Genomic DNA, 26,338 nt, shown 5'->3' with positions numbered 1-26,338 from the left:
AGGTTTACGTAGCAAAGTTAAGACGACAAACGAATGCATATTATATTTTAAACGCTGAAACCAGCTCCTGACCGGTCGCTTCTACCGCTTTCGCTCGCTTATTTGATTTCGTAGTCACCTCTGGTTGCATCAAAATTATCCACATGATACGCAGTCGCATGATGGCGACATCGTCTTGTGTGACGGTTGCGTTAGCAAAAGCGGTGCTATCCTTGAGTACTGCATATGTTTGGGCGATACACAACACCCCGCATGAAGATACATCTGGCTGTGTTGGCGCATTAAGCCACACGCCATTTTCGACGACAGGAAAATCAGTAGCTTGCATGGTCTCATGATGCCAGTTCCGTAAAAATTTAGTCATTGTGTCCTGGAAATTGTCTTCCATTGTTGCTAGAAATTCCGTCCCACACAAGGGTTCGTAATAGTACGGTGTGATGCTGGGTGTTTCCTGCTGATAGGCCATTCTAACAATGATGACGCCCCAGTGATTTCCGTTTAGGTGAGCTGGCAACACTACGTAATGGAATGACGATATTCGTGTCTTCGGAGGGCTGGGGCATCCCATCGTCGGAGCGAACGAACTCAGTGCATAGCAGCCACCAAGCGCACCGCAGATACAGCGAATAGTAAAGTCAATCACGAGGTCGTTTAACATTCGAGTCCGGGCCAGGCTTCCCACCATATTGTCCACCCTGATAGAGCACGCAGCACTCGTAAGCCTAAATTCCGAGTTAAGGCAAGATCCGCGCAGAATATTTGCCGCTTCGTTCGCCAAATCTGTGTGTTTCTCGCCCGCTTCGGAAGGGAATAATACTTCCGAATCAGTCTCTTCGTCAAACAACAATGACGTATCGAGCATCGTTTCCCACTTAGTTGATAGAAGCCATTCCACATCTGCGTACCATGCAGTGCATTTTGCACAAATGTTGTAGAACTCTTTCATTCGGTACACAGCCCCGCTAGACATACAATCCAAAGGGTGCAACACAAGAAACAACACAAAACGTGAGCAACACAAGAAACAACACAAAACGTGAGCAACACAAGAAACAACACAAAAATGTTAGCAACACAAGAAACAACACAACCTGATGAACAGCATTGCGAAGTACGAACCTGGTGAACTTCGGAGTTCCACCCGAGAAGAAAGCTACGATCTCCTTAGTCGTTCCTTCCGAGTGCTCCGAGTCGGAAATATTGGCGAAATATTTGAGTTTGGATCGCTTGTTCTTCTCTTCTTGTATAACTGCACTCAGCTTTGTCACCAGGTGCTTGGGCACAGCGAAGTTGTAGTCGAACTGTTCTGTTCGCACGTAGGCTCGTTGACTGCGCGCAGCCCGTGCGCCGATGAAGTCGTCCGTCATGGCAGTAGGGTAAGTTGCCAGAATTGATCGGACGTACTCGACGTCATTTGTATTGTTTGCCCACTCGAGTACTCGCGAAAGTACAGGTGCGCTTTCGTCTGGAAGTGTAATAGCTGCTAGTCGTTGCGGCTTCGCCACCGCTTTTATCCGCACCTGTTTCACCTTCTTTCGTTGATTGTGCCGGGGCTTAGCTTTGGGTAGCTGAAGTACTTCAATCTTGTCGTTTTTTCGCGCAGGTGGTTTTGAAACAGCCTTTGCCTTTGTTTGTACAATTTCCTTTGTCAGTAGCATTTTTTGCTTAGGCGGCGTAGACCCCGACTCAGACGAATCCAGTTTTGTCTCCCACGTTTGCGTCAAAGTTAGGAGCTTGGTGTTGCAGCTTGTGCTGGTTGATTTACGGCTTGTGGTGCTTGTTTTGGAATCCGACTTCACGAAATGTTGTCGCTCGTGGTCATGGGGGGGCTGTACATTGCCTCCCGCAACTAGTAGACCGTGTTCAGCTTGCTCCATGTCACGAATCATTGCCATTGTGTCGATGAGATCAGCTGGATCAATGTCAGATCCTGTATCACTCGCGTTAGCATCACCAAGAGCCGCGGTATCGTCCGTGCTATCGTCGGGCATCGTTGTCGCATCTGACGTGTATGTTGGTAGCTTTTGCATGCCATTGCTAACTATCTCTTTCCACGATTGCAGTGCTGGGTAGAATGCAGGACTGATTAATCCGGCAAGGTACTCAATTACTGGCTCGAACGCAGCTTTTGCATAGCAGTACTTCTCTTCCGATGATAACACCACCACATTTGCCTGTTCACGTCGCCTCAGCTTAACATATACAACCCGCAGCTTTTTAGTCCGAGATCGCAGTCCACTTCGCTCAACCCCACGCGGCGGTGGTACTTCCGGGTTCACACCTTGTGTTGCCGAAAAATCGTCTTGTGTTGCTTTCCATACTTCTTGTGTTGTTTGGGTTTCTTGCTCTGTTTCGTAAACTTCACTGACGTCGGATGGCTGCGTAGCGCCGTCGTGGGAGATGCATTGACCCACATCTTTCATCGCTGCCTGCACTGTCTGGAGCATGCATACACCATCTGCAAATTCTTGATCCATATTCGCCATCGCCAGCATATCCCAGCGCTTAGGTATAGTTGATACTGGCAGACTTTCAAATTGATGAACATTTGCAGCGATGTACATCAAATGTTGACATGGTAGATTGTAGCTGCAGTAGAACAGACACGAACATGACCACTGAAAGTCGTTGCATTGATGTGTATGCTCCCCCGTTCGCACTTCCCACTCACCAACATCAGAACCACGCTTAATGCATGTTGTCGCAGCACTGAATACCATAAAGTAGTCCCATTGCGTGCGTACGCTAGCCAGCATTGTGTCGCTCAGGTGCTTTGACACTAGAGAGAGAAATCCGGGAACGCCATCGGGCTGTCGCGACCTTGACGTATGCTTGTGCATAGCGGTAATGAGATGGCTTGTTATGGTAGCCTGGTGAGATAGTAGATCACTCACTGTTAAGTCAAGTCGGGGGCGCTTCCCCAGCAGAAGTTTTAGCTGGTTCCAGTTTGACTCGATCCTGTTCGTCGTCGTGTTACCGGCCGTGAATGATTTGCCCCTGACGTGGTCTGCCCACATTCCAACACAAGATTCCCAATTCGCCTCGAAATATTTCTGCAGCGCTGGGCATTCTAGCTTACAAATTTGTCTGAACGTGGATACTTCTGAGTCGAACGCCGTGTATGGTTTTACTGTTTTCAGCTACACAACCGGCAACATATTGCTAGCAACACAACAAACAACACAAGCTAGCAACACAACAATCAGCACAGCACAAACACGCACCAGTATATGAGTTTCGCGAATACCGATTCCAACGTTTCCCTCTCTGTCACCTTCAAATTATACTCTTTCCGCTTACAAACCTTGCGCCAGTACGTTAGCGCATGAAACTGACAAAGTAAAACATCAGCGCCAGGAAATGCCTGCTTCAGCACTCGCCACTCAATAGAGTCCTTATCGATGACGACGGTCTGGATTGATTGTCAGGACGGATTCTTGCGTTTGAAAAACTCAACAATGAGCTCCATCGTGACAGCTTTTTGGTCGAGGGCTAGAAAATCAATTACAGGCATTCCTCTGCCTGTAGCAGCTGTAACTACAAGACTCCCTGTAGCATATACACGAGTATGATATCAGACCTCACTTCAAGGATAATATAATTATCGACGTTACCCAGATGATATCCCAACTTATTGGTCCCATGTGTCCAGTCCATGACTAGCGTGTCACCCCACTGTGCGAAACATTTTTTCTGAATGCACGTTTGCATCGCAATCACACAAGTGATATCCATTTGGTCCTGAACTAATAGAACGTCATTGCCGGCATTCCCGTCAGCAAAATAATCGAGAATAGTTTTAGTGCGCTCGAGGGTTGTCGTACCCAGTACTTGACGGAGCAGATTTCTCGTTTGTTGTGGTGCTAAAACCATATCTGGATATCATCAACCAAAAAAGGAGAGTGATTATAAATTAAGTTAGCAAAACTGAATAAAAAAATAGATACTGCTACAGCCAAATTCACCAGCGACACCCACCAAGCTGATTCGAAAGATATCGGTTGATATCAGAAGTGCTCGTTTTCATTTCTGTCAGAAGCCCAAGCTCCCTGCGCACCTGGGGTGTGACCGACAACGACTTGGCCCCGCGATAGGAATCGTAGATATTCTTGCTTGTCTTGTGATTGTGGGTGGAGATCTAAGCAAATAATAGTTGTTAAGAAACGTCAAAGAAAATACATCATAATCGTCATACCTCCGAGTCCGGATCCACAGTCACCTTCCATTTAGCAGCTCCTTTTTCGACAACGTTGACAGTTCTCGCCAAGAAACTTGCCATGCATCCCGTGTATCGCAAGTCAAAATCACGCCGTCCATCACCACGAGCCGACTGTGTTGCGCCATTAGTGCACCACATTCAATTAAAACTGTGGGAAAACCGCTCGGGAATGATCGTTGCCCTAGGGCGACTTGATTAAGCAACACAACAAGCAACACACACAAATAAAATAGCAAACAACATAGCAAAAATCAACAATGTTAGCAACAGCGCATGCTGTTCATGTGCCAACAAAATACGGACCTGTTGCACTTGGCACGGGTTTTAGAGCTTCGAACGCGATAGTGCAGATAATTTTCAGCCTCGTAACAGCTCTTGAAAAGTCTCCCAACTGTCAAACGTCCTCACTGGAAGTGGTGGCTTGACGTTTTCGACTGCCTGATGTGCCTTCATCATCTTTTCACGACTGTCGTACGTTTTTGTCCGGCGTCGCACAATTTTGCTCTTCGCCGACGCCGTGAAATGAGCCCCAGTTGATCCCAGGCTCTCTGTGCCAGGTTTTGGTCGCTTTGGTGAGGGATCTTCGCTTTCGTTCATCTCAAAGGCACCATGGCAGGATTTGCGGCGGTGCGGCACGGACAGCTGCTTCCGTTTGCGACTTTCTTCGATGGCATTGGTTTGGGCGGCATCAACAAATGCGCGTGCATAGTCTTTAGTTTTGTAACCATTGAAAGCAACATTCAAAGCAACATAGTAAGCAACACAAGTAATGTATCAGCAACAAAAGAAATCGACCAGGATATATACCTGTATCGGCCAACGCGTTGTTATCACCCGGCTCCGCGGCGGTGGCTTTGGCGTCTGCAGCCACGGCCTTCTCGCGCGCAGCGTCATCCTTCTCGCTCGCCGCAACACTGGTGGCGTCGTCGTTCTCACCGGCAACCACATCCTTCTCGCCCGCCGCAAAACTGGTGGCGTCGTCGTTCTCACCGGCATCCACATCCTTCTCGCCCGTAGCCACGTCCTTCTCGCCCGCCGCAACGCTCTTCTCCCCGGAAGCGCTGTCGTTCTCGCCCGCCACAGCGCCCGTATCCTTCCCACCCGGTAACGTATCGACCTTGCGCGCATCATCGCAGGCTTTGTTCTCCAGGCCCTCCATGTCTGCATCCTCATTTGCGATATCCTCAACCGTAACCAGAGGGTCATCGACGTAGTCTTCGTCGCTACTGGAATCATGTATAAATCCGCGTCCAGCAAGTAAGTAGTCGACATGCGGTCTTGCTCGTAGACAGCGCCCTATACATGATAGAACACAACGTTGTAGATTAGGACAACGTGCTGCAGGCTGCCTGTCACTATGTCCCCCGTGTCTTACCTGTGCTCTGCGCTTCTCGGCGCACTTGCTGCTTCGGCATCTTGCTTTTCCCCCCTTCTCGGAAATGAAAGGTCTGTACAACTCGTTTATTGAATCTCGTACTTAATAGACACTGTAAAATTTACATTTCCGCTTTTGAGATTTTTAGCGTAATATAACTTGCTACCCAGCAACACAAAACGCCATTGTGTTGTTCTAAAAGAGAAATCGTCATGTTGCAGTAATGTTGCGGTACCGACTCCGCTAATCTAGCTCAGGGTTGCTATTTTAAAATAGCCATAGATTGTTCTAGGGGGGGGGTTAACCAGGCCTTTGGTGACAAAAAGGCCGGCATTCCTGTAAATACAGAAATCCCCCTGAATAATCGTAGGAGGTCGTCTGATTATTTTGCATAGAAAATTCACAGCAATCTCGTGATTAGTCAAATGTACCCAGTCCATGTGATCGGATATAAAGGGGTATATGAAGTACAAGCTACGCTTATTCGGGGGACTTCTGTAAATAAATAGAGAGGAAAGCTTAAACCAGGAGTAATCGACTGTTTACGGTTTTCAAGTTTACCAACTACATGTATTCATCGAGCCATCGACCTTACCCCGATGCACTGCGTCCAAGTCTGAGACGCTACTGTCGGCAGTGTTATCGCCTCATCGCGAGGAAAGATGATAATATTCAGTAAACGAAGCCTACAGAGTAATTGACGTGGACAACCCGATGTGCCAGCCTTGCTGCTGTGAAAATTCATCGGCGGAAAGTGACGCAAAGCAATTTAATCTCGTGCGCTTAAGAGTTGAGGTGCAGTTCTCTTCCTAGCATTTCTTAGTATTGCTATTAAGCACACTGTATTTGCACTACACAGAATAACAACAAACTACTGCGCTGTGATGAAAATGAATAGTAATAATCTTCACCAAGCCAACATGCTTTACCTTTTAAAAGCTTGGTTCTGTTTTCTTTTTTGTAGCGACATGCAGATTGCCTCTAAATAGTAATTTCCACTCAAAACTTATAGAATAACGATTTTACTATTACCTTCAGGCACACCTTTATCGCAAGTTACACCGTTTAAAGATAATATCCTCTAATGAATCATCTTATTTTCCATCCGACTGCTCTTTGGACGACAGTTGAATACGTGTAGGTCCAGGCTTACGTTCGACCTTTATGACCTCCTTCTCACGAGCTTACTTTCGAATTGTGCAGCGTAGCGTGGGCACTAAAGCAAAGTTGATCCGCTGAATTTGCCTTCGCCATGATTAAGCGCTACGCCAACCCGTTCCAGCCGCTGGAATTAAATACTACGGCGGCCGATGAGCTCGAACGATAGGCGCGCATGTTCGTACAGGATCACATCAGTCTGTACGAGCAGTTCCTGAATGAGGAGAACAGCCGCGTGGACCCGCAGCACTGGAAGTTCATAAGCGAACAGGACGGTTGTCGTGCGTACAGCGAACGACGAGGAAATGTCGATGACGGCTCCGGTTCCAGTGGGGACGACGTGCCCCTACACGTGGATACGCCGCGATCCGAACTCCCTACGATCCTGGTAACGGGTATTGTACTAGGAGATCAAGAAGACGCCATCTATGGGTACATCTGTTCGACTCTGGACCAGATGCGCATCAAGACGTCGTACGTCAATAACCAGCTTATCGGAGCCCATGTATTGGCGACGATCGTGCCGCCCACACCGGAAGATCCGTTCCGTGCAGTGACCATCAAGTGGATGGAAAAAGGTCAACGATTACATGTCCGCGCAGTAGTTAAGAACAGAGATTTCGTGTACATGGAAGCCACCGGCGTCGATTATCTACGCAACGGCGAACGCGTAGGATACCAGCTCCTCCACTCTGTCCAGTTCCTCGACACTCCGCCATTGGATGGATACATTCGCGGTAATATGTCCATGTGTGCGTGTTATCGTCAGAAAGACCCGTATTCTACAAAAGTGTTCATCAAGGGATATCTTAACCCTGCAGGGGGACTCATGCGCTCTATCGTCCTACACTCGGCCGCTACAGCTTTACTGTCTGTGTCTAAGAATGTATACTGCGCGCAAATGAAGAAACTCGTATGTGCGATCAGAAATCGCCGACTCAAAGTCGACGAGAGATCCGCTGCTGTCATCGCGACGGCTTCCGACAGATGCGTAACATGCAAGGAGCCTCCCAAGCCAACGCTCAACTTATTGGCCGGGAAAAGGCAAAGGCGGACGTGTAAGATCTGCTTCCGGTACGTGTGTAAGTCGTGTCGTGAGACGCGCAAGCTCTGCTTCATCCTGCCAGATCATCGACTGGCGGAGCAAGACGTGCACTTCTGCAAGCCGTGTCTGAGCGATGCGCTGGTAACTAAGGCAAGAGGGATTGCACGGGACGAGGTGATATCACGTAGCGAACTATACGAATGGAGCAATACGTACGGCAGCTCTTCTGGCAATGAAACCGTGCCGCTAGACGAACATTAGGCCACCGAATGCGTGTGTTGTTTAATGATATACCGGTAAACATAAGTGTGTGCATGTACCCATTCTGAAGCTGTTAACACGCAGCTACAAAACAGCGCTGCTAGCCAGGGAACCCGAAAATGCAATACTTAGATTAATACATCGATGTGAGCTGAGAAAATTAATAATTCAATTATTTGCAAAACTTCGCAAGTCACGATTGTAGTTCAGAAACATTATCATCTCGAGCCTGGCTGGAGACATTCGCTTCCGTAGATCAGACAGCACCAGCTTAGCGTGAGAGAAGAAGCGCTCACACTCGTTAGACGTTGGCGGGATGTACGCGACGTCGACGTAGTGCGCAATTGTGTTTCTTGAACGCCGCTCTCACAATAGAACGCTCTTCGGCGGCTCTTGAAGACGACCGTTCGAGATCAGGCGACCTAAATTCAGCGCAGGCTAATTTTTCCGCGACGTTCAGCGCGTCCCCACGCTGTAACTTGACTAGACCTTCCTCAAAATTGGGGTTGTTCCCGTTGTTGACAGGCATAAATTAATAATTAAATTAAAAAATTCGGATTAATTTTTACGCATATTATTTTTTCGGGTTCCCTGCTGCTAGCACTTTTACGGTCCGGTCTGACTGCGTGTCAACACCGGTTCCATCGCCTTTGCTGTTCATCGCGACTTTCAAGCACCGCGGTACACGAACCACTAGTTGTAATACGAGTATGCCCTGATGCGCCAATATAATTCGCTCAGGTCCTACAGACTGTAGTACATGTACAGTAGGTCTACAAGGCACTGGAAACTGCCCAAGAAACCAGGATATTTCCCAGCATCTGCCCTAGATTAATTAATTCGGGAATCGCTGTCGCCTCGCCGAAGAGATGTGATGATCAAGACCGTGGAATCGTCATGGCCAACACGGCGATCCAGCCGGCTTCTCTGCCCTGCATTCACTAGAGGCGTGTCTCCGATTGGTGCCTACGCTCTATTGCAAGTAGGTAAGCCTCTTAACGCAACATTGAATTGCGCTTTCGTAACCATTTAATAAGCCTTTTGTTAAACTGAAAAAGTTACCGTCCATCTTTAATGGGTCCTTTGAAATAAAAGTTTTAACCGACACTTGCATGTGCTTCGCTTTGGCTTCAACCTGATAAACACATCCATGGAAAGCGTAGCCATCTGTCCGGCAAATGGCTTCGGCAGACTGCCGGGTTTGATTTGAAGGGGAAAGCCTCGAATAATCAAGTAAATGAAGCCAAGTGGGAATCGCAACGGTTCCCAAGTAGCTTTCATGCAACCTTTACCTAAAGCGCGACACGACAGCACACGCGTGAAGCTCGACCTCTCGATCCAATGGCGGTGCATGTATGTGTATAAACACATGTACATGTACTGTATGGTCGGGCATTGGAGGTGGCCTCTATCGACCATGGCATTCCATGTTGGCAAAATCCTTTTCCCAGAGCATCGTGATGTTGCTCACCTTTCCCGCGATTGCCCAGTGGCTTCATCAATCTTGATCAAGCCTTGATCACAGTGAAGTTCACCTGCACCGGAAGATCGACCAGCCAAAACGCTGGTACCGGTAGGAGCGGGAATTCTAGGCGGCGATGGGAATGGCGCCATTCGCATATGTCGCTGCACGCGCGCAAAACTCGCACAAATGTTCACGCAGATGTGGCTTTTCCAGTGCACCGGAACCTCGCACTTCAACCGTTCCTGAAGTTGCCTTGGAGGTGAAGAGTTCAGAACAGTGTGGCATTGTTGCGAACGTATTAAAACTGCGAGCTAAGAAACGTGAATTATTAATAGAGAGCTGTCGAAGCTCTTCGTGGCGTTATTTCTGCTTAAAAATAGGTATGGCGTTTCTTGATTAATGGACGTTCTCCACGTAAGGGCAAGGGTGCTGTTTTTAGAAACGGCTATTTAGATCTGGGCAACGCACTGGAACGATCAAGGGTTCGCCGTAAACGCCAAGGCAACGCTGGGCGCGGAGAGCGTCGCGTGCGTCATGCCCAGTGTCTCATGTACACACGACGCGGCGAAAGCCTTTGCCTCGTCTCGTTAGTTGAGCGCTGTCGACCAGTGCATACCGGTACAGGTCTTTCAGCACTACATGTATCCCATGCAAAACCCCCGATCCAGATGATCTGGGTTTTCCTCTAATCAACGGCCAAGTTCAAGTTAAGCCCCCTGCAGTTTTAACTTTCGAAACTTCAAGCACCGGAAGCGTTGGCTCCGGGATCTCCAACGGCACGCGCTTGGTCCAAGTCATTCTGCAATTTCCTTTGTCGTGCAACAACTACAGAACCACAGTATCACAATGGTATTCAACCGATTGTCGGCTTTCGCTGACAAAATGTGGAATTCGATCGCCACTGTGCCGTCCGATGGCGATTACAACGCCGTCAGCACACCCACTGGGCGCAGCACCCCACCACCAACGGAGACCGGTTTCGCTCTGTCGGTAATCCTCTTCGAGGTGGTGTGTTTGATCTTCTTCGCCCTAAAATTCGAAATGCCCAGCCCCAAACACAACGACGCCGACACGGTCAGCACGATGAATTACTACCCCATGTACATGGACGTTCACGTCATGATCTACATTGGTTTCGGCTTCCTCATGACCTTCCTTCGCAAGTACAGTATGAGTGCTGTGTCTCTCAACTTTGTTGTCGCCGTCTTGTCCCTCCAATGGGGTGTCATCGTCGTGACGATGGCCCACCAGATCGGTGGCGACCACTACACGACCAAGCTACTGGACATCCCCACGATGATTAACGGCGACTTTGCCGCTGCTGCCGTGTTGATCAGCTTTGGAGCCGTTCTCGGTAAGACCACGCCCACCCAGCTGGTTTGGATGACGTTCCTTGAAATTATCTTCTACGGCTTAAACGAGTACCTCTTACTTGAGGAGCTAAAGATCACGGATGCCGGTGGTTCTATGGTTATCCACACGTTCGGGGCCTTCTTCGGTCTTGCCGTCACCATCATGCTTGGCGTCCCGTCCGAGCACGAACAGGTGCACAACAAGTCTCGCTACCACTCGGACGTGTTTGCGATGATCGGAACGCTCTTCCTGTGGATGTACTGGCCTTCTTTCAACTCGGCTCTTGTAGGAAGCGATGGTTTTCAACAGGAGCGTGCGGTTATGAACACGGTGCTTAGTATCGCGGCGTCTTGCGCCTCTGCGTTCGTAGCAACAAAGATGATGAGCCACACGAAGAAGTTCGACATGGTCCACATCCAGAACGCCACGCTGGCTGGTGGTGTCGCTATGGGCACGAGTTGCAACCTCGCTATTAGCCCTGCGGCCTCTATTACCGTAGGTCTCGTAGTTGGTCTGGCGTCTACCATGGGCTACTGCTACGTGACGCCCCGTCTGGAGAATATCGTCCGTATGTCCGACACGTGCGGTATCCTTAACTTGCACGGTATGCCCGGCGTTGTCGGCGGCTTCGCTGGCGCTATCGTCACGTTCTCTGCTTCTGATGACTTCTACGGCGACAGTCTGACCAGCGTGTACGCGGCACGTGAGTACCGCTCTGCCAATGAGCAGGGTTGGTACCAACTTCTTGCTATCGTGTGTTCAGCCGGCATCGCCGCCGTCTCCGGCGTGTTTGTCGGCTACTTCCTCAAGTCGAAGCTGTTCCGCCAGCAAAAACTCAAATACGACGATGAGGAGTACTTCTACGTGCCCGAGGAATGCCACGCATAAGTGGATAGTTGAGGCACGATTCTAGTTACAATATCCATGTTCTTCACCCATCGAAAGTCTTATCAAATTGCATCGATTGACCTTAGTCAGTATACATGTATTTCTGTTCATGTACTACTACAGTACTGTTCCAGTGTACAGCTGGGTCCGTACTAGTACATGTACCTATAATATGGTATTATTGGGGCAAACCCCCCCTATAATGAAACGAATTAGTAAGACAACTACTCTTTTTACAGGAGTATTTACGAAGTATTAGTAAAGGGTTAGGGTAGACATTTATAATCAAACCGCCTAGGGACCATTTTTGGCGAAAAATACTTGTGTATAAGAACCCTTGAAAGGGAGTGACGGGGAAGAAAAATAGAAAAGCGCGGTAGTGACCTCTTTTGTAGTATTAACAGTCACTAAAAAGAGGAGTCATTTTTATGCTCTGTATGAAGAGTCGCTTTGTATCAGGCGCCAAAGGATTGCGCTAAGTTTTAGGAATGTTTTATGCTCACGGCCTTACGGCGCGTACCCATGCGAACCGTTACGCTGGTAACGATTAACGTCGAGGGGCAGTCCTATTTAGTCATAAAGGGCATCAAAACTGATATATTGGAAGGGATACAGAGCCGTAAGAACTCTGTAAAAAGTCATGGCTACACGTTCAGAATGCACTGTGTTTCTGTACTGAAATAGGATAGAGGCGTGGGAGCGTGGTTCTAAGCAGCGATTCGTGTTCGCTCTGCGCTATCGAAGCCGCTAAGGTTGCTCTGGAGGTCGCCCGCGAGTCTCAAAACGATCGCCTTCGCACGGACATGGGTCGAGAAGCGAGGATGGGAGAATGGAGGCGGTGCTGAGCGGCCAGAGATCGTTAGCGCGTGGACTTGACCCCCGTATTTTCCAGCTGCTGTTGGAAGATGAAGTCGATCTGGACGCTACACGTACAAGCAATGGCGGTTCTGCTCTCCATGTTGCGCTTCGGCGACGCAATCAAACTGCAGCGGTTCTTTTCGTTCGTGCTGGCCTAAGTTTAACAGCAGTCAATCTGCTCGGTCAACGTGCGATCGACTGCGCACGTTCGCCAGCACTACGCTTTGCTGCGAAGAAGGAGGCAGGTCAGCGCGACTTTATGATCAGCTACAGTCATGCTCACGCACCGTTAGCACGGAAGATTCGAGACTCGTTAGAGCGCCACCGAGTGACAACTTGGATCGACACTATGGGACCTACTGGGATCACTGATGGCTCCGTCTGGCGTCAAGAGATTGCTCGCGGGATCCATAGCAGTGCTCTTGTATTAGCTGTACTCACGAAAGACTACCCACAGTCACAATGGTGCATGAAAGAGCTCGATTTTGCCAAAATGCAGACATTTTTGTCGTGGCTATACAATGCGAGGATATGGAGATATCTGAAGAGCTACAAGTTTACCTGTGGACCCGCCAAGTGATTGACTTTCGATCGGCAGTTAAGCACAATAACGGTGTAAGTTCTACAGGAGATGATGCTGATCTACAGCGGATGGCGAGGAATAGCTCATATACAGCTGACACTGACTCACATGAGGGGGAAGTGTACAGTGAAGATGATACTACGAACGTGGTGGTCAATATGGTGGGCAAGCGCGTCTTAAGCAACCTCGAGTTAGTTCCGAACTACAATGACGAGGCCTTTTGCCACTGCTTAAGGATGCTACTGGACGGTATTCAAGATCAAATCGAGGAGCATCGTGCACGACTAGCTCGGCGCCAGTTGCAGCAGCAGCAACAAGCACAACTTCCTGGTCATGAGACTGATGCTACTGTTAGCGGAGACGCGTCACGCCATGGAAGCCGTCGCAACGAGAGTGAGTGTTATCCGGAGGAAGAAGACAGAGCATTGTGTGGAATGTCTACGGAGCATGATAAGCAAAGCGAGTGTGAAGAAATCGACACGTCGAATGCAGCGATCAGCTTCCCAGAGGGCCACTGAACGTGCCACTTATTCGGCCATTACGACGGATTGACTCATTGGCTTCGTCTCTCGCGTTCACATCCGGTACAGACTCTTTCGTCTTTATTGCGCATGGTGATATCCACCGCTCATTGTGTCTACGCCTCCAGAAATCGTTGCTCAAGCAGGGAATACGCTGTGTTGTGGATCAAACAGTTCCTGCGGTACAATATGCGCATCGGCCGCAAGATACTGTGAACAGCGATGTTCAAAGCGGCGGCTTCGGCGCAGATTTGAGCTGCATTGAGCAACCAGTGGCTTCTTTACCTGTTCAAACGCGACAATTGGCTGCAAAAGATGCCATTCTCGCCTGCTCTGTCGTCTTAGTGGTGTTGTCTCCGCTGTCTGCAAATTGCGACCTTCTTGCTGATCAATTGGCTTTCGCAGAGGACCGTGGGAAGTTGCTGGTGCCTATTCTCCTATCGCTACACAAAGTGGATCTGGCCAAGCGCTACGCCTTTTCACGCAGTATGGTGCACCACTTTAATATCTCTCTGGGCTTCGAGCAGAGCCTGGAACAACTTACCCAACTATTTAAGAGTACTCCCTCAATTACCCACCGTTTGCTGGGCTCTCTAGTCGATATGAATAAAATATGACATGCAAAAGTAATACTGCTGTGAACAGTTTCCTTACTGGGGTTGAAGTTGGCTTATTTAACTTTCGGATTTGCGTCTGTCACTTTTGATTTTGCTGTATCAAGTCACAATGGATTTCTTGGATTCCATTCGCGGGGCCGTTTTGAAACAAATGGAAGAGGAAGCTGTCAACATGTTTTCAAGCGTAAGAGACTTTCGTGAATTCATCACAATGACACACCCTGCAGTTGATATCTGCGTGACACTGAGAATGTGTTGCCTTCACGTGGAGCGTCTTGAAGGTACTAACGCTACTCGTGTAGTCTTGGTCGACGGAAGGAGATGTGTGGAGGTCAACACAGCCTTGAAGGCAGTTGATGATTGTATAGGCTATCAAGACAAACGCGATGTGGTGCAGGTGACTGTTTGGGATTCAAAGATGTCGAACGCTTTCGCTGGCGATTCAAACATTGTGTTTCACGTTGGAGCTATGTACGTTCTTAATCAAGTCGAGTATGTGGGATTGTACGATGGCATCGCGAAGGGCAGTATTCAGTACGAGTATGGCAACTTGGATAAGATCAGAGAGATTGCGCCTCCCCTCAAAAAGCGCACGTCTTGGTGAGGGGCATACAGCAGCTACAAGAATCAACTTGACCGACAGCAACAGCGTGATGGCGTTAATGATGAAGACTCGGGGAAACGATCAGACCATGTTGCTGGTGCATCAGCAATTACTATATGGTATTCTTCTTTTCAGTTAAAGGATAATATAACAGAGTTGTTGCAACGAAATACTATGAATTTAATTAATACTAATTGGAGCTACTGTAGACATGAGTGTGGGAGGAAGTAAGCACAGTTGTAGCATGAAATTCTAGATATGGAATTTATGAAGTAGATCAAAATTAAAAAAAAATATAACTATATAATCGTGCAGGATTTGGAGGCTAATGACTTCTTCGGGATACGTTCGTTGGTAAATCAGCTAATGGATATGTTGAAGTTGCAGTAGCGGAATCAATGGCTAAATGAAGTCGTATCGCATCTCTTGGATACGTTGATGGTTCAATAACTAGAATGCGCGCAGGGTTTGAAGGCTAATGAGTAGGAATTAAACTCAATTTTACTATAACAATGTAGGAAGGCATCGTACTAACAAACTAGATAGATTAGGGGCGTCAAAATAAATGTAAACGGTGTAAAATTGGCAAATAGACACAATGTACCAGGTTTGGAGCTGGAAACCATTACGTGGATCAAGTGAAGGTGACTGTATATCTAGAAACGTTGGTGAGGATGCGTGCGGTGTGGCACGACGGTGCTGTCGGTTGAAGTTTGGCTGGTAGATCTAGAAGGAGTCGCAAAATGTAATATGGACTCATAATTAATGCCCCAACTTCAAATTCATTAATAATGCAGTGATCTCGTATGTATGGTATCTGTGCTAGGCAATGACGATGGACATCAAGTACTGGGCAGTGTCATGCAAGTGGGCTACACAAATAAAGTCTAAGATAATGGAAGAAGCGGTTGTGATAGTGATGGCGTTTTGAATAGCATTCTTCGGATACGTTCGCTAATGAATCAGCTAATAGATTTGTTGAAGATGCAATGGCTAAACGAAGTTGTATCACATCTCTTGGATACGTTGACGTTTCGCTTCGAACGATCGAGCCAAAATTCCAGTAATATTTGGTGCGGGAATGCTTTAAAAATTACGAGAATTTGTCAGAATTTGTGAAGTTGCTCGAAGACTTCAAGCCAGAGTGGTTTACAGAACTAAATGAATTGGCGAGGAGGAAATGTGTGTAATATCACAATGAAAGAGTTTGTTTGCAAATTAATTATAGTCACCCTTTTGGTTTGTTCGAATATAGCATTATTTTACCTTATCCGCCGCGTACAATGGCAGTAGGACGTGGGTATCTTGAATGGGACGGATGATTCGTGCCGGCAGTGCTCACTTTTAGTTTTGCTAGCGACGAAGCAACGCCATCGCACAATTTCACCACATACAACTATGAATCTGCTAGAAGCTATCAAGAACGACGTCCTAAAGCAGAAGGAAGAAGAAACGTTGAACCAATTCTCAACTGTGGCGGAGTTTAGAGAATTCATTTTGGCGTCGCACCCAACTGCTGATGTAAGCGTTACGCTCAGCATGTGCTGCCTTCAATCGGAACGACTTCGCGGTGACCATGGAACTCGTGTTACGCTGGTCGACGCCGCGCAACGGGAAGTGTTCGAGCCGACAGCAAATGCCCTAGCCGACTTGACACCTCTGAAGCGCAAACCGTATCTGGTTCAAGTGACGGTGTGGGATGCCAAACCGACGAAGTGTGTCAATGGCAAGCGCAATATTAAGTTTGAACCTGGTGCCGTGTACAAATTTTCCCATGCCGATGGCGTTGGTTTCTATGCTGATATTGCAAAGGGGAGCGTTCAGTACGAGCTCGGTAACAAGTACAAGATTTTCGAGGTCGATCCACCACTGAAAAAACGCAAGGTGGCCTGTGAGATCTCACCACAACACTTAAAAACCAAGGCTAACGAAGCGGAAGACAACACGACTGCGATGAGTGCCATCCCGACTGACAATGATGTGGTGATGGCATCGGAGAGCAAGAGCGAGGAAAATCATCCAACAGTGGCGAAGCGCAGCAAGCGCCACACCTGAACAACAGCCAGGTGCGAAACGTGCAGTAGCAACTGCCCAATATTATATTTCGTGAAAATTAGCAAAGTTGTTGTATTGAGAGCTGCGGTTAGCATTTACAAACTAATTTGCCTTCATAGGTTCGTAGTGTAATGAATAATAGCACAATAACCACCAAATAGAAGGCAACTTTTAACCACAAAACGAGTGTAATGAATACAAAAAAATAGTTTACTTTGGTATTCGCTGTGATGATATGCGATGTTCGAATTGGATATTGAAGTAGTAGTTTTAGGTGTGATAAAGCGCCAATAGATTTAAAATTTGCTCACAAAGATCCTGGTAGCAGCTCCAAAGGGGTGGCACCAGATCTAGAATGTGAGGGATTAAAAGAGCAGTTATACTGGAATGAGAGCCGTCATATAAGATTTGGATTACGTCAGGGCAGATCCACGGGTCCTGCAATGAAACAGCTCAAGCTGGACGAGTTCTTTCTTCGAGGCGGGGGTGAAAACCAACATACGCGCGTGAGGCAAGGTCCAAATCAAGTAGGTGGTGAATGTTTGTAGCCCAATTGACCAGAATTTCTGACAATAAATACTAGGTGTACCGAGAACGTTCCGTGTTGCAAGCATTGGCGGAGTATGAAGACGTGACGCAAAATGTATACGTGTGTAGACCTCGTAACAGACCCACGGTAATGTGAAAGATGACACTTTACATTTAACTTAGAGTACTAATTCCTATACGTTTTGATATTTGCCTAGCTGGACATATCATACTGTAAGTGTCAGCCTCGTGCTGACTGGACTTTGACATGTGTTTCAGGTTGTGAAAATCAAGCTGTGCGTGAAATTGGCAATTTCTGACTTGTTAGCCTGGACAAGTACGCGACTAATGAACTTTATAGACACAAACAGAGTGTGTGGAAGGCCACTGCGCATCAAACTACAAATGTGGGAACCAACGAATGCAACGTGGCAGACATGCAGAACTATCGCTGGCGTCCCTACCTGGCAAAGGAATCTCTTTGATGGCGGACATGCCAATCGAGCGTGATACGTTGATAGCTCAGTACGTAGGCGAGGTGATAAGTCGAGCGATGTATCGGGAACGTGAAGAAAAGGTAAGATACCGTTTAGGTGGTTGTAGTTTGTGATTTTACTGAATCTGGTACTATGCTTTGTAGGAAAGTCGGCGCTCCCCCCATACGTATGGTTTAGCTGTGATACAAATGAGGTGATTGATGCACGCTTCATTGGATGAATCGCCCGATTTGCGAACCATAGTTGCTCGCCAAATTGTGTTGTGGAGCGCTGGGAGGTCGGTGGTGAGACCTGTTGTGGAATATTTTCCGTCACCGCTATTAACAAGGGAGAAGAAATTACCATCAAGTACGGAAGGGCGTTTGTACGAGATCAGGTAAGCTAAGTGCCTGCTTTTAATGGTCCCTACTCGAAAGTCTAACTGTTTTTTTTCTAGAATCAAAAGCAATGCTTTTGCGGATCTACAAATTGCACAGGATTCATGTGAGTTGACCCAGTTCAGGAAATAACGTTAGTATTGTTTTAGTTAATGTACAACTGCTGCTTTTGCATTTGATTTTTAACTTCCGCCGTAGCTGCTACATATCGACGTATTTGCTGAGGTAAATTTAACTGTAGGTCGAATTTACACGGGCTTATAATATAATATAACGTGCATGTTACTACGGCTTACGAGCACTTTGAAGGGCAGTTGGAGGTTGGGAGTAAATGTAGTTTTTTTCATTGCTGATATTTTATGTTATTGTTGCTGTAGAGTAGTTTAAATATGTACAATAAGGAAGAAAACAAGGAAGAAGATGCGCCCTTGAAAAATGAAATCTTTTACGACTACAAGATCAATATGGAACCATGGGCGTACCGTGGTACCCTACGCACTTTTCGATCTGGAGCATCAACGTACATTTACTTCAACGAACACAGGCGAAGTAGCCTGTCCTAATTTCGAGTCGAAAGATTTGACTCCAAGTCATTAAACGATTTGAGTCGCAATGGTTCGTGCTACCAAGAAGACGCGAGCTATGAAAGCGGCCAAGCAAGCCAAAGCAGCACTACGCGTTATACCGAATAGCGACTCGTATAGGGACCACCCAACAACACACACCTAATCAACACGCCGAAAGACTCAACGAGGTAGAAACTGAGCAAATGAATGCTCGATTAACACGGCACGAAGAAACAAAGCGGAGGAATTTAGACTCTCAAAGTCTCCCCCAGAGCAAGCGTCGGAAGCGTAAAGACCGTCTCCTTGATGCTAATGAGGCTGCCAATCATGTGAACGACAACAAAGGTATGCAACAAGACTGGTATAAACTGTTACGGACAGTGACTAACTCTTGTCATTTCACTATTGCAGATTTCTTCGACGCCATTGACGCACCCTTGACTCGAGTGTGCGGAAGTTGCGGAGAGGCTGCGAATGCGTATAATTCAAAGTTAAAACTATTCGACCCCAAATCAATATTCTTTTCACCTCTGTGCAACGCTGAAGGAGAATGTGAAATAGTTCCCGAAGGGCTTGTAGGCGATGCTTCTAATGAATGCGTTCGTGACAGGTTACTAGCTGGTGGCTGTAGCAACAATAAAACAATGATATGGCTGTGTGATAGATGTAATAGATCGCTGACGACACGAAAAACACCAAAATTTTGCCGGAGTAGTGGCTTTAGGATCGGAACAGTTCCGACTGAACTGGCTGAATTGAATCGAATAGAGTCAAGGCTGGTTGGACTAGGTATTTCCTTCACTACGTGCGTAAATCAATACAGAGATGGCCAAGAATTTACTCGCGGAAATGCAGTCAACTACTGGAACGAGCCGGCTAAAATGGTAAAAGAACTTCCTCGACCACTGAAAGAATGTGGAGTTGTGTTACTTAAATCACAATCGGATAATACAACGAACTATTTTCGTGTGCGGCCAGATTTAGTGAGGCGCGCCTTGTGCTGGCTGATAGCGAATAACCCGCTTTATGAGCACATTCAAATTTCAGAAGATAATCTTAGGGAACTCGATCAAAACATCAACCAGGAAATACCAAGTATACCCATCACGGATGATGATGTCAGCGAATTACGAGGATCGGTAAGCCAACTAAACAGGGAAAAGCAAAATTGTGGGCCTAGTAGCAACGGTGTTGAGGGGCCGAGTGAAGACGACGTTTGTCAAAAACTTAATCCAGATACTCACTGTATGACTGGCCAAACTTGTTCCGGTGTCCGAAATGAGAGTGCATCTGAGGGAAAACAGAGTCATTTAGCTACTACTACTACGAGTTCGAATGGCAGTGAAAATGAAACGGATATTCTTGAAAATGTGACTGAGTCATTTGAATTAGAAGTGAACCAAGACGATCAAACTGAAATGGATCATATTCTTAATTCGATAGGAGCCGATTCCTTAGAAACTAAAATCCCGATTGGAAATATGCACCGTAGAACTCATACTATTGATGAGTACAAAACGAAACAACTAATGCAATGTTGCTTTCCTACTTTATTTCCAGACGGTTTGGGTGGTTATCACCCTCTGGAATTCGAAACTAGACATCACGAGTACAATCTAGCCGAATATTGTGCTCACTTGATGAAGTGGCACGACCGGCGCTATGTTATCCACGGCAATTTTAAATTCTTCTGCATGAATCTAATTCAACGCCGTCAAATTGACGGTTTAGTTCGACGAATTCGCTATTCTGAAACACGTGCCGAGGCAATGGAATTAGCCGGTTGTGGAAGAACACAAGGAGAAAGCCGCTCCAGTAGCGAAAAGGAAGAACTTAGTGTCGCTATGAACGTTTTGAAATCCTTAAAACCTTACTTTAAAGTTGTGAGAGGTAGTGGACTATACTGGTCGAACGTACGAGAAGACCTAATGTCAATGATAGGAAATCGAGTATTGGCAACGAAATGGCCTACTTTCTTTTTAACACTGAGCGCAGCGGATACGATTTGGCCAGATTTCGCTCGAGCATGCAATCCTGCATTGACACTGGAAGAGTGCAGACAGCTTTCGTTTAATGAACGAAGGAGGTATCTAAATGAGAACCCAGACATTAGTGCCCGTCATTTTAACAGAAGATTTCAAGCATTCTTCGATAACATTTTATGCGGGAGGTCTAAACCTTTAGGCGAAATTGTAGATCACTTCTGGCGTGTAGAATTTCAGCAACGAGGCTCTCCTCACATACATTGCTTGCTGTGGGTGAAAGATGCACCTGACGTTTTAAAACTATCAGAGACGGATGATGGACGGGCCGAACTAGCTGATTTTGTAGATAAACACATATCAGTCCTAACGAAGACGCTCTCGGAGCTTAGTTCGTGCCCATGCTCTGCTTGTACTGCCAGTGAAAGTGACATTCTGGCCTTAAGACCACCACATTATGGTAACAAAGAGTAGAATTGTGATTTGGCCAGACTTGTTCAGCGTGTGCAGCAGCATGAATGCCACGCAGGTTCTACTTGTAGGAAGAAAGGCAACGAATGTCGTTTTGGATTCCCCAAGAGTTTACAACCTAGAACTGTAATTGAGTCGAAAACGAGTTCAGATGGCACACCTTCCTTGAAAATCCACTTACAACGTGAGGGTCCACTATTAACAATTATTCACCGCATCTCCTTTCGTGTTGGCGTGCTAATATGGACCTGCAACTAATTGAAAACTCCTACCGAGCTGCTGAATACGCAGGAGCGTATGTAAGCAAAGCAGAGCCAGATACACTTCGATTCAGGCGAGTGATTGCAAAAGCTATACAACGGAGTGACTCAAATCTTCCCTATCATTCGATTCTGAAGCGAGTAGCAAATGCGACTCTCGCGGTTCGCGAGGTTGGTGCACCGGAAGCTATATACATTCTCCTTCGCAATCCACCAATGCATAGTAAATCCCGCTCAATCACCAAAGTCAAGGTGATGCGTCACAGTACCCGTTACTATCGCGTTGAGCCGCAAAACCTAGACGACCTTGTTGCCTTAGCAAGTACACCAGAGATCGAGACTATTCGAATTGAGCCTATCGAGAAAGCGTACATGAATCGCCCGGACAATGATCATTTTAACGCTATGACTTTAGCAACATTTGTAGAGACTTTCGAAACGATTGAGTCGATACGTAAAGTAGCATCCTCCGATGATCTGTACGAGTGTATGAACGGTGAAGGGTGGATCAAGAAACGCAAGAAAGCCACGGTTGTGCAAAAGACACCCTGGATACGACCCGATTCGTCGAACCCCACTTTCTGTTTCTCCGAAGTATTTTTGTATGTTCCATGGCGGACGTTAGAGGAGCTTCCCACAACCGATGATAAAGCAATAGCACGCTTTTTTCAAGCTCTAAATTCGCTGCTGGATGCAGAGTTGAAACACGAATCAAATGCCAAGTTAGCTCGGCAGTATCAATTAGATTTAATAAAATCCGCTCGTAGCGAATCAAGTATAACTGCCCTGCCTCCGTCTGAGTATGTGTTTGTATCGAATAATGATGGAGAAATGCTAGAACCAGAGCCGATGGGTGCGGTAGAAACCTCAGTAAACCAAAATAAACCGATGGAGTGGAAAGCCAAACACACCTACACGTCTGCCATCATTGATAAAGCTCGTGACTTTTTGAATGGATCACTAAAGCCATGGGTGAAGGAGAAAAAAGAATCTCGATCACTAGGAACCAGTTTTTGTCAAACTGGAAATTTGAAATCGCACTATCAATACCCTACTTCGGATAACAAAAATCTAGTTAATACCGAAAAAATGGCTGAATCGCAGTGGATTCCGTTTGCAATTGCAATGGAACAATCGAGAAGACGGTTTACATGTATGCTGGATAAATCTAAGTGTAAGCCTCTCCAAATGATTATAAACGGTGAAGGTGCTCTGGGAAAAGCTGGCTAATTCGCCATATAGTGAAGGACATGCACAACGTATTTGGTGAACATAAAGCTACGAGACGGAAATCAAAACGGGTACTACTCCTAGCTCATCAAGGAACTGCTGCATTTAACATAAAAGGAATGACACTGTGCTCAGCTTTCTCATTTTCATCGTTTTCAAAGTCCTCATTCTCAATTCCCTACAAATCTCTAACGGACTCGAAAACGGGCCCAACAAAGCTGAAACGATTGCAGGAAGAATATAATGACGTACATCTAGTTATTATTGATGAGTTTAGCATGATATCATGCGGCATGTTATATTGGAATGATAAAAGAATGAGAGAAATATGGCCAAGCAACTCAAACGAGCTTTTTGGTGGAAGAGATGTGTACTTTACTGGAGATTCTGCTCAATTAGACCCCGTTGTCCCAACTTCGCTATCAACACCCCTTCAAAAGATTTCAAACCAGGTTCAGCGACGTGGGAAAGAAATATGGGATAGTATTGAAACGGTGTGTATGCTAACTAGTCAAAATAGAGGAGCTTTAGATCCTGACTGGTTTAGCGCTCTTCGTCGTCTACGTAAAAAATCGCCAACCCAGGATGACATTGATCTCTTCAACTCCCGTTCAGTGCAATTTGTTGGAAAACCTAAGTGGATGGCTAATGCCAAACATATTGCATACAAAAATATAGATGTTAATGACGCCAACGATCACAGTATAGTATCAGCTCATGTACCGATTGTGCATTTAACTTCGCAGCATTTCGTTCAACAAAAACGTTTAACGACAAAACGAGACATACCTGCTGGAACCGTTCGCGCACTTCGAACAGACGCTCAAACAGCTAACGCTGATCATGACAGAGTGGTGCCTAACAGGTTAAAACTGTGTGTTGGTGCACCTATAACACTTACCTACAACATTGCCCAAGCTGCAGGTCTGTGCAATGGTACAAATGCTATCGTATATGACTTTATTTTTGTGTCGGGAAGCGATCTACCCATCGTGCTCGTTCAAGTCACGGACCCGTATATCGGTCCTTCCCTACTAGATGAAGTACCAAATATCGTTCCAATACCACCAAAAGACGTTTCTTGGGGAAAGGCATCCAGTGATCTTCGCGTTGTTCGAAGGGGAATTCCGCTTCGATTGGCTTATGCTATGACAGTGCATAAGGTACAAGGGCTTACATGCTCGTGTGTGGTTTTTCACTCTAATGCAATTCCAAACATTTCGTTTGCATACGTAGCCCTTTCACGTATAACACATTGAAATTTAATAGTTATTACACAGCCACTGACACTAGAACGACTCACAGCTACTCCCGAGCAATTAGCAATTTTCCGAAGTGAGGAGCAGCGTGTTTTAAAAGCTGTCGCCCAAACGACGCTAGCTGCTTCGTCGGTGGTAGACAGAATGAAAGCGGTGGCGCAAGCCCACAACAGCACCATCACACCAAGATGATAGGAAGGTCAAAACTACGAAAAATGGCTTTCGAGGCGCCAAAACAGCTCGTAGCGCAACGCAATAGAAAAAGACAACTTTGTCGCCCCGAGAACTACAAGAGGTGAGAAAGCTTGTGATTCTGGACAGCAACGAGGCTTTTTAATATGCTTTGTTTTAGGGACTCCGATAAAGCAATGTAATATTGCTGCAGTAATGATGGCTGCGCATACCTGGGTGGAAGCAAGATTCTAGTGCTGTACTTCGAAGGACTTAAGTAAAACTAAGCTCTTCGGGTTGATCGTGACTGCTGGCAAACAAGGGCTACGACACGAACAGAACATGGAAATTGAGTGAAGATTCAAATAAAACTATGAAGTCGTTAGTCTAACTAAGTGGCGTCAATGTAACGTCACCAAACAAAAAAATTTTAAACAATGTAACCAGTGCATCCACAAGCGTTCATTCGCACTGTATCAACTACTGGAGTCTGCGTATTAACGGGGCTATGACTCGTTGTATTTGCAGTATCGGCAAGAATACATAATATCGCTGGGCAATTAATGAAAATGTGATTTTCAACTCGAAATAGAGTTTTACTACATGTATGTAAGAGCTCGGCTTGGTTTGCTCTTTCCTGCAAAAAAAAATGTGCAAGTTTGCCTGTATGAAGTGCAAGTTTACGTCAATTTTAGATAAACCGTCTGTAGAATAATATTCACCTTGAATCAAAATAATTTTAATTCCTATGAATTATTGTGTTCGTAGTACTTTAAAAATCGTAAGAGCATATCACAGCACGCGAAGAACACGCAGTAAGCTCCCATGCCTCAAATACTGACCGTATTGCCAGCGTCAGTTTCACCACCCTGCTCTAATGCAACAAAGCCATTCCACAGTTAGTTGACGTAGCCGCTTACATGATGATCTTCAAAGAATAAGCGGCGAGTACGTACTTGTTGGAGCTGGTGGCGCAGACACAACATAGGCGCGCTGGGATGAGGTGACGTTATTCTGGACTTGAGATACCGGTAGCATTACATGCTGAACTTGAGAGACTGTAGTAGCACCACCTAAACTTCCTGGTGCAACCACCACAGAGGCCGGCATCATAGACTGTTGCTGAGCCGTGCATAACGGCAATGATGCCCCATTCTGTAGCGGAACTAGCATGTAGATCATTTGGGAAGACTGCACCAAAGGGGAATTGTGGCACAGGCAAGGCGAATGTTCACGATGCGTCGAAACCTCCCCGCCTAGGGCAGAACTTGCATTCTCGTCTTCACGGATTGATTGCCCTGATGATTTTTCCTTAACACCTTCGACAGCACGTGGTCGCTGAGCGTTGCTCACCGCAGGTACATCCAGCTCGACATGCTCCACAACTACGTTATCACGGCTTGTGCTTGAACAGGAATCTTCAATCGAAGCCGTAGATGCAGGAGTTGATCCCTTATTTTTGGTGCTCAAAGACGTAGAACTCTGGATCTTCCGTTTTTTTATTGCCGTAGTTTTCTTCTTCGTTTTCTTCTTGCCATCCTTCTTAGTAGTTTTCCGGTAGCGATCACGCTGCATAGTATTCTGATGATCGCGATGTTCAGCGCAGAGCCAGTGGCGTTCTCCATTCCTCTTGAATGCCCTCTTGTTGCGACAATAACCAGGATACTTGCATTGGTCTGAACTGAGGCTTCTTTCTGGTTGTGAGCCCCTAGCGTGGACCTTCTTCGGCGTTTGGCACAGCTAAGATCTTGACAGCATAACATAGCGTGAGTGCTGTCGTATCAGGACGTTCACCGCACCAGCAGTACACACTTACCTCCTCTGTAGCGACGCAACTGGCAGCAACAAGGTCCTGTCAACTGTAGCTTTTCAAAATGAAAAAAATTGTTGTTGTGCTTCAACCTATGTATTTGCATATGATGCTTGGGGGGCGGTGCCCAAAAGTTTTTTTATAATAAATTTTTCGGTATTGGCCCCTTAGCAACCGTGGCGACC

General features: G+C 46.5%; 2 protein-coding genes across 2 annotated transcripts; both read left to right on the top strand.

Moving 5' to 3' along the window:
* Window positions 1–6,927: 6,927 nt before the first annotated feature.
* Window positions 6,928–8,058, top strand: PITG_07459 (uncharacterized protein; the record flags this gene model as incomplete). Its single annotated transcript, XM_002904432.1, has 2 exons — window positions 6,928–7,665; window positions 7,756–8,058. 2 exons carry the CDS (start codon window positions 6,928–6,930, stop codon window positions 8,056–8,058), a joined length of 1,041 nt encoding a protein of 346 aa, XP_002904478.1.
* Window positions 8,059–10,369: 2,311 nt separating this feature from the next.
* PITG_07458 (Ammonium Transporter (Amt) Family) lies at window positions 10,370–11,764 on the top strand (the record flags this gene model as incomplete). The annotated part of the gene is made up of 1 exon (XM_002904431.1): window positions 10,370–11,764. One exon carries the CDS (start codon window positions 10,370–10,372, stop codon window positions 11,762–11,764), a length of 1,395 nt encoding a protein of 464 aa, XP_002904477.1.
* Between the last annotated feature and the right edge of the window lie 14,574 nt (window positions 11,765–26,338).

Source organism: Phytophthora infestans, genomic scaffold, assembly GCF_000142945.1.
Source record: "Phytophthora infestans T30-4 supercont1.11 genomic scaffold, whole genome shotgun sequence".
NCBI lineage: Eukaryota > Oomycota > Peronosporomycetes > Peronosporales > Peronosporaceae > Phytophthora > Phytophthora infestans.
Note: the sequence above shows the minus strand (reverse complement) of the source record. Positions and strands in the feature narration are given on the sequence as shown.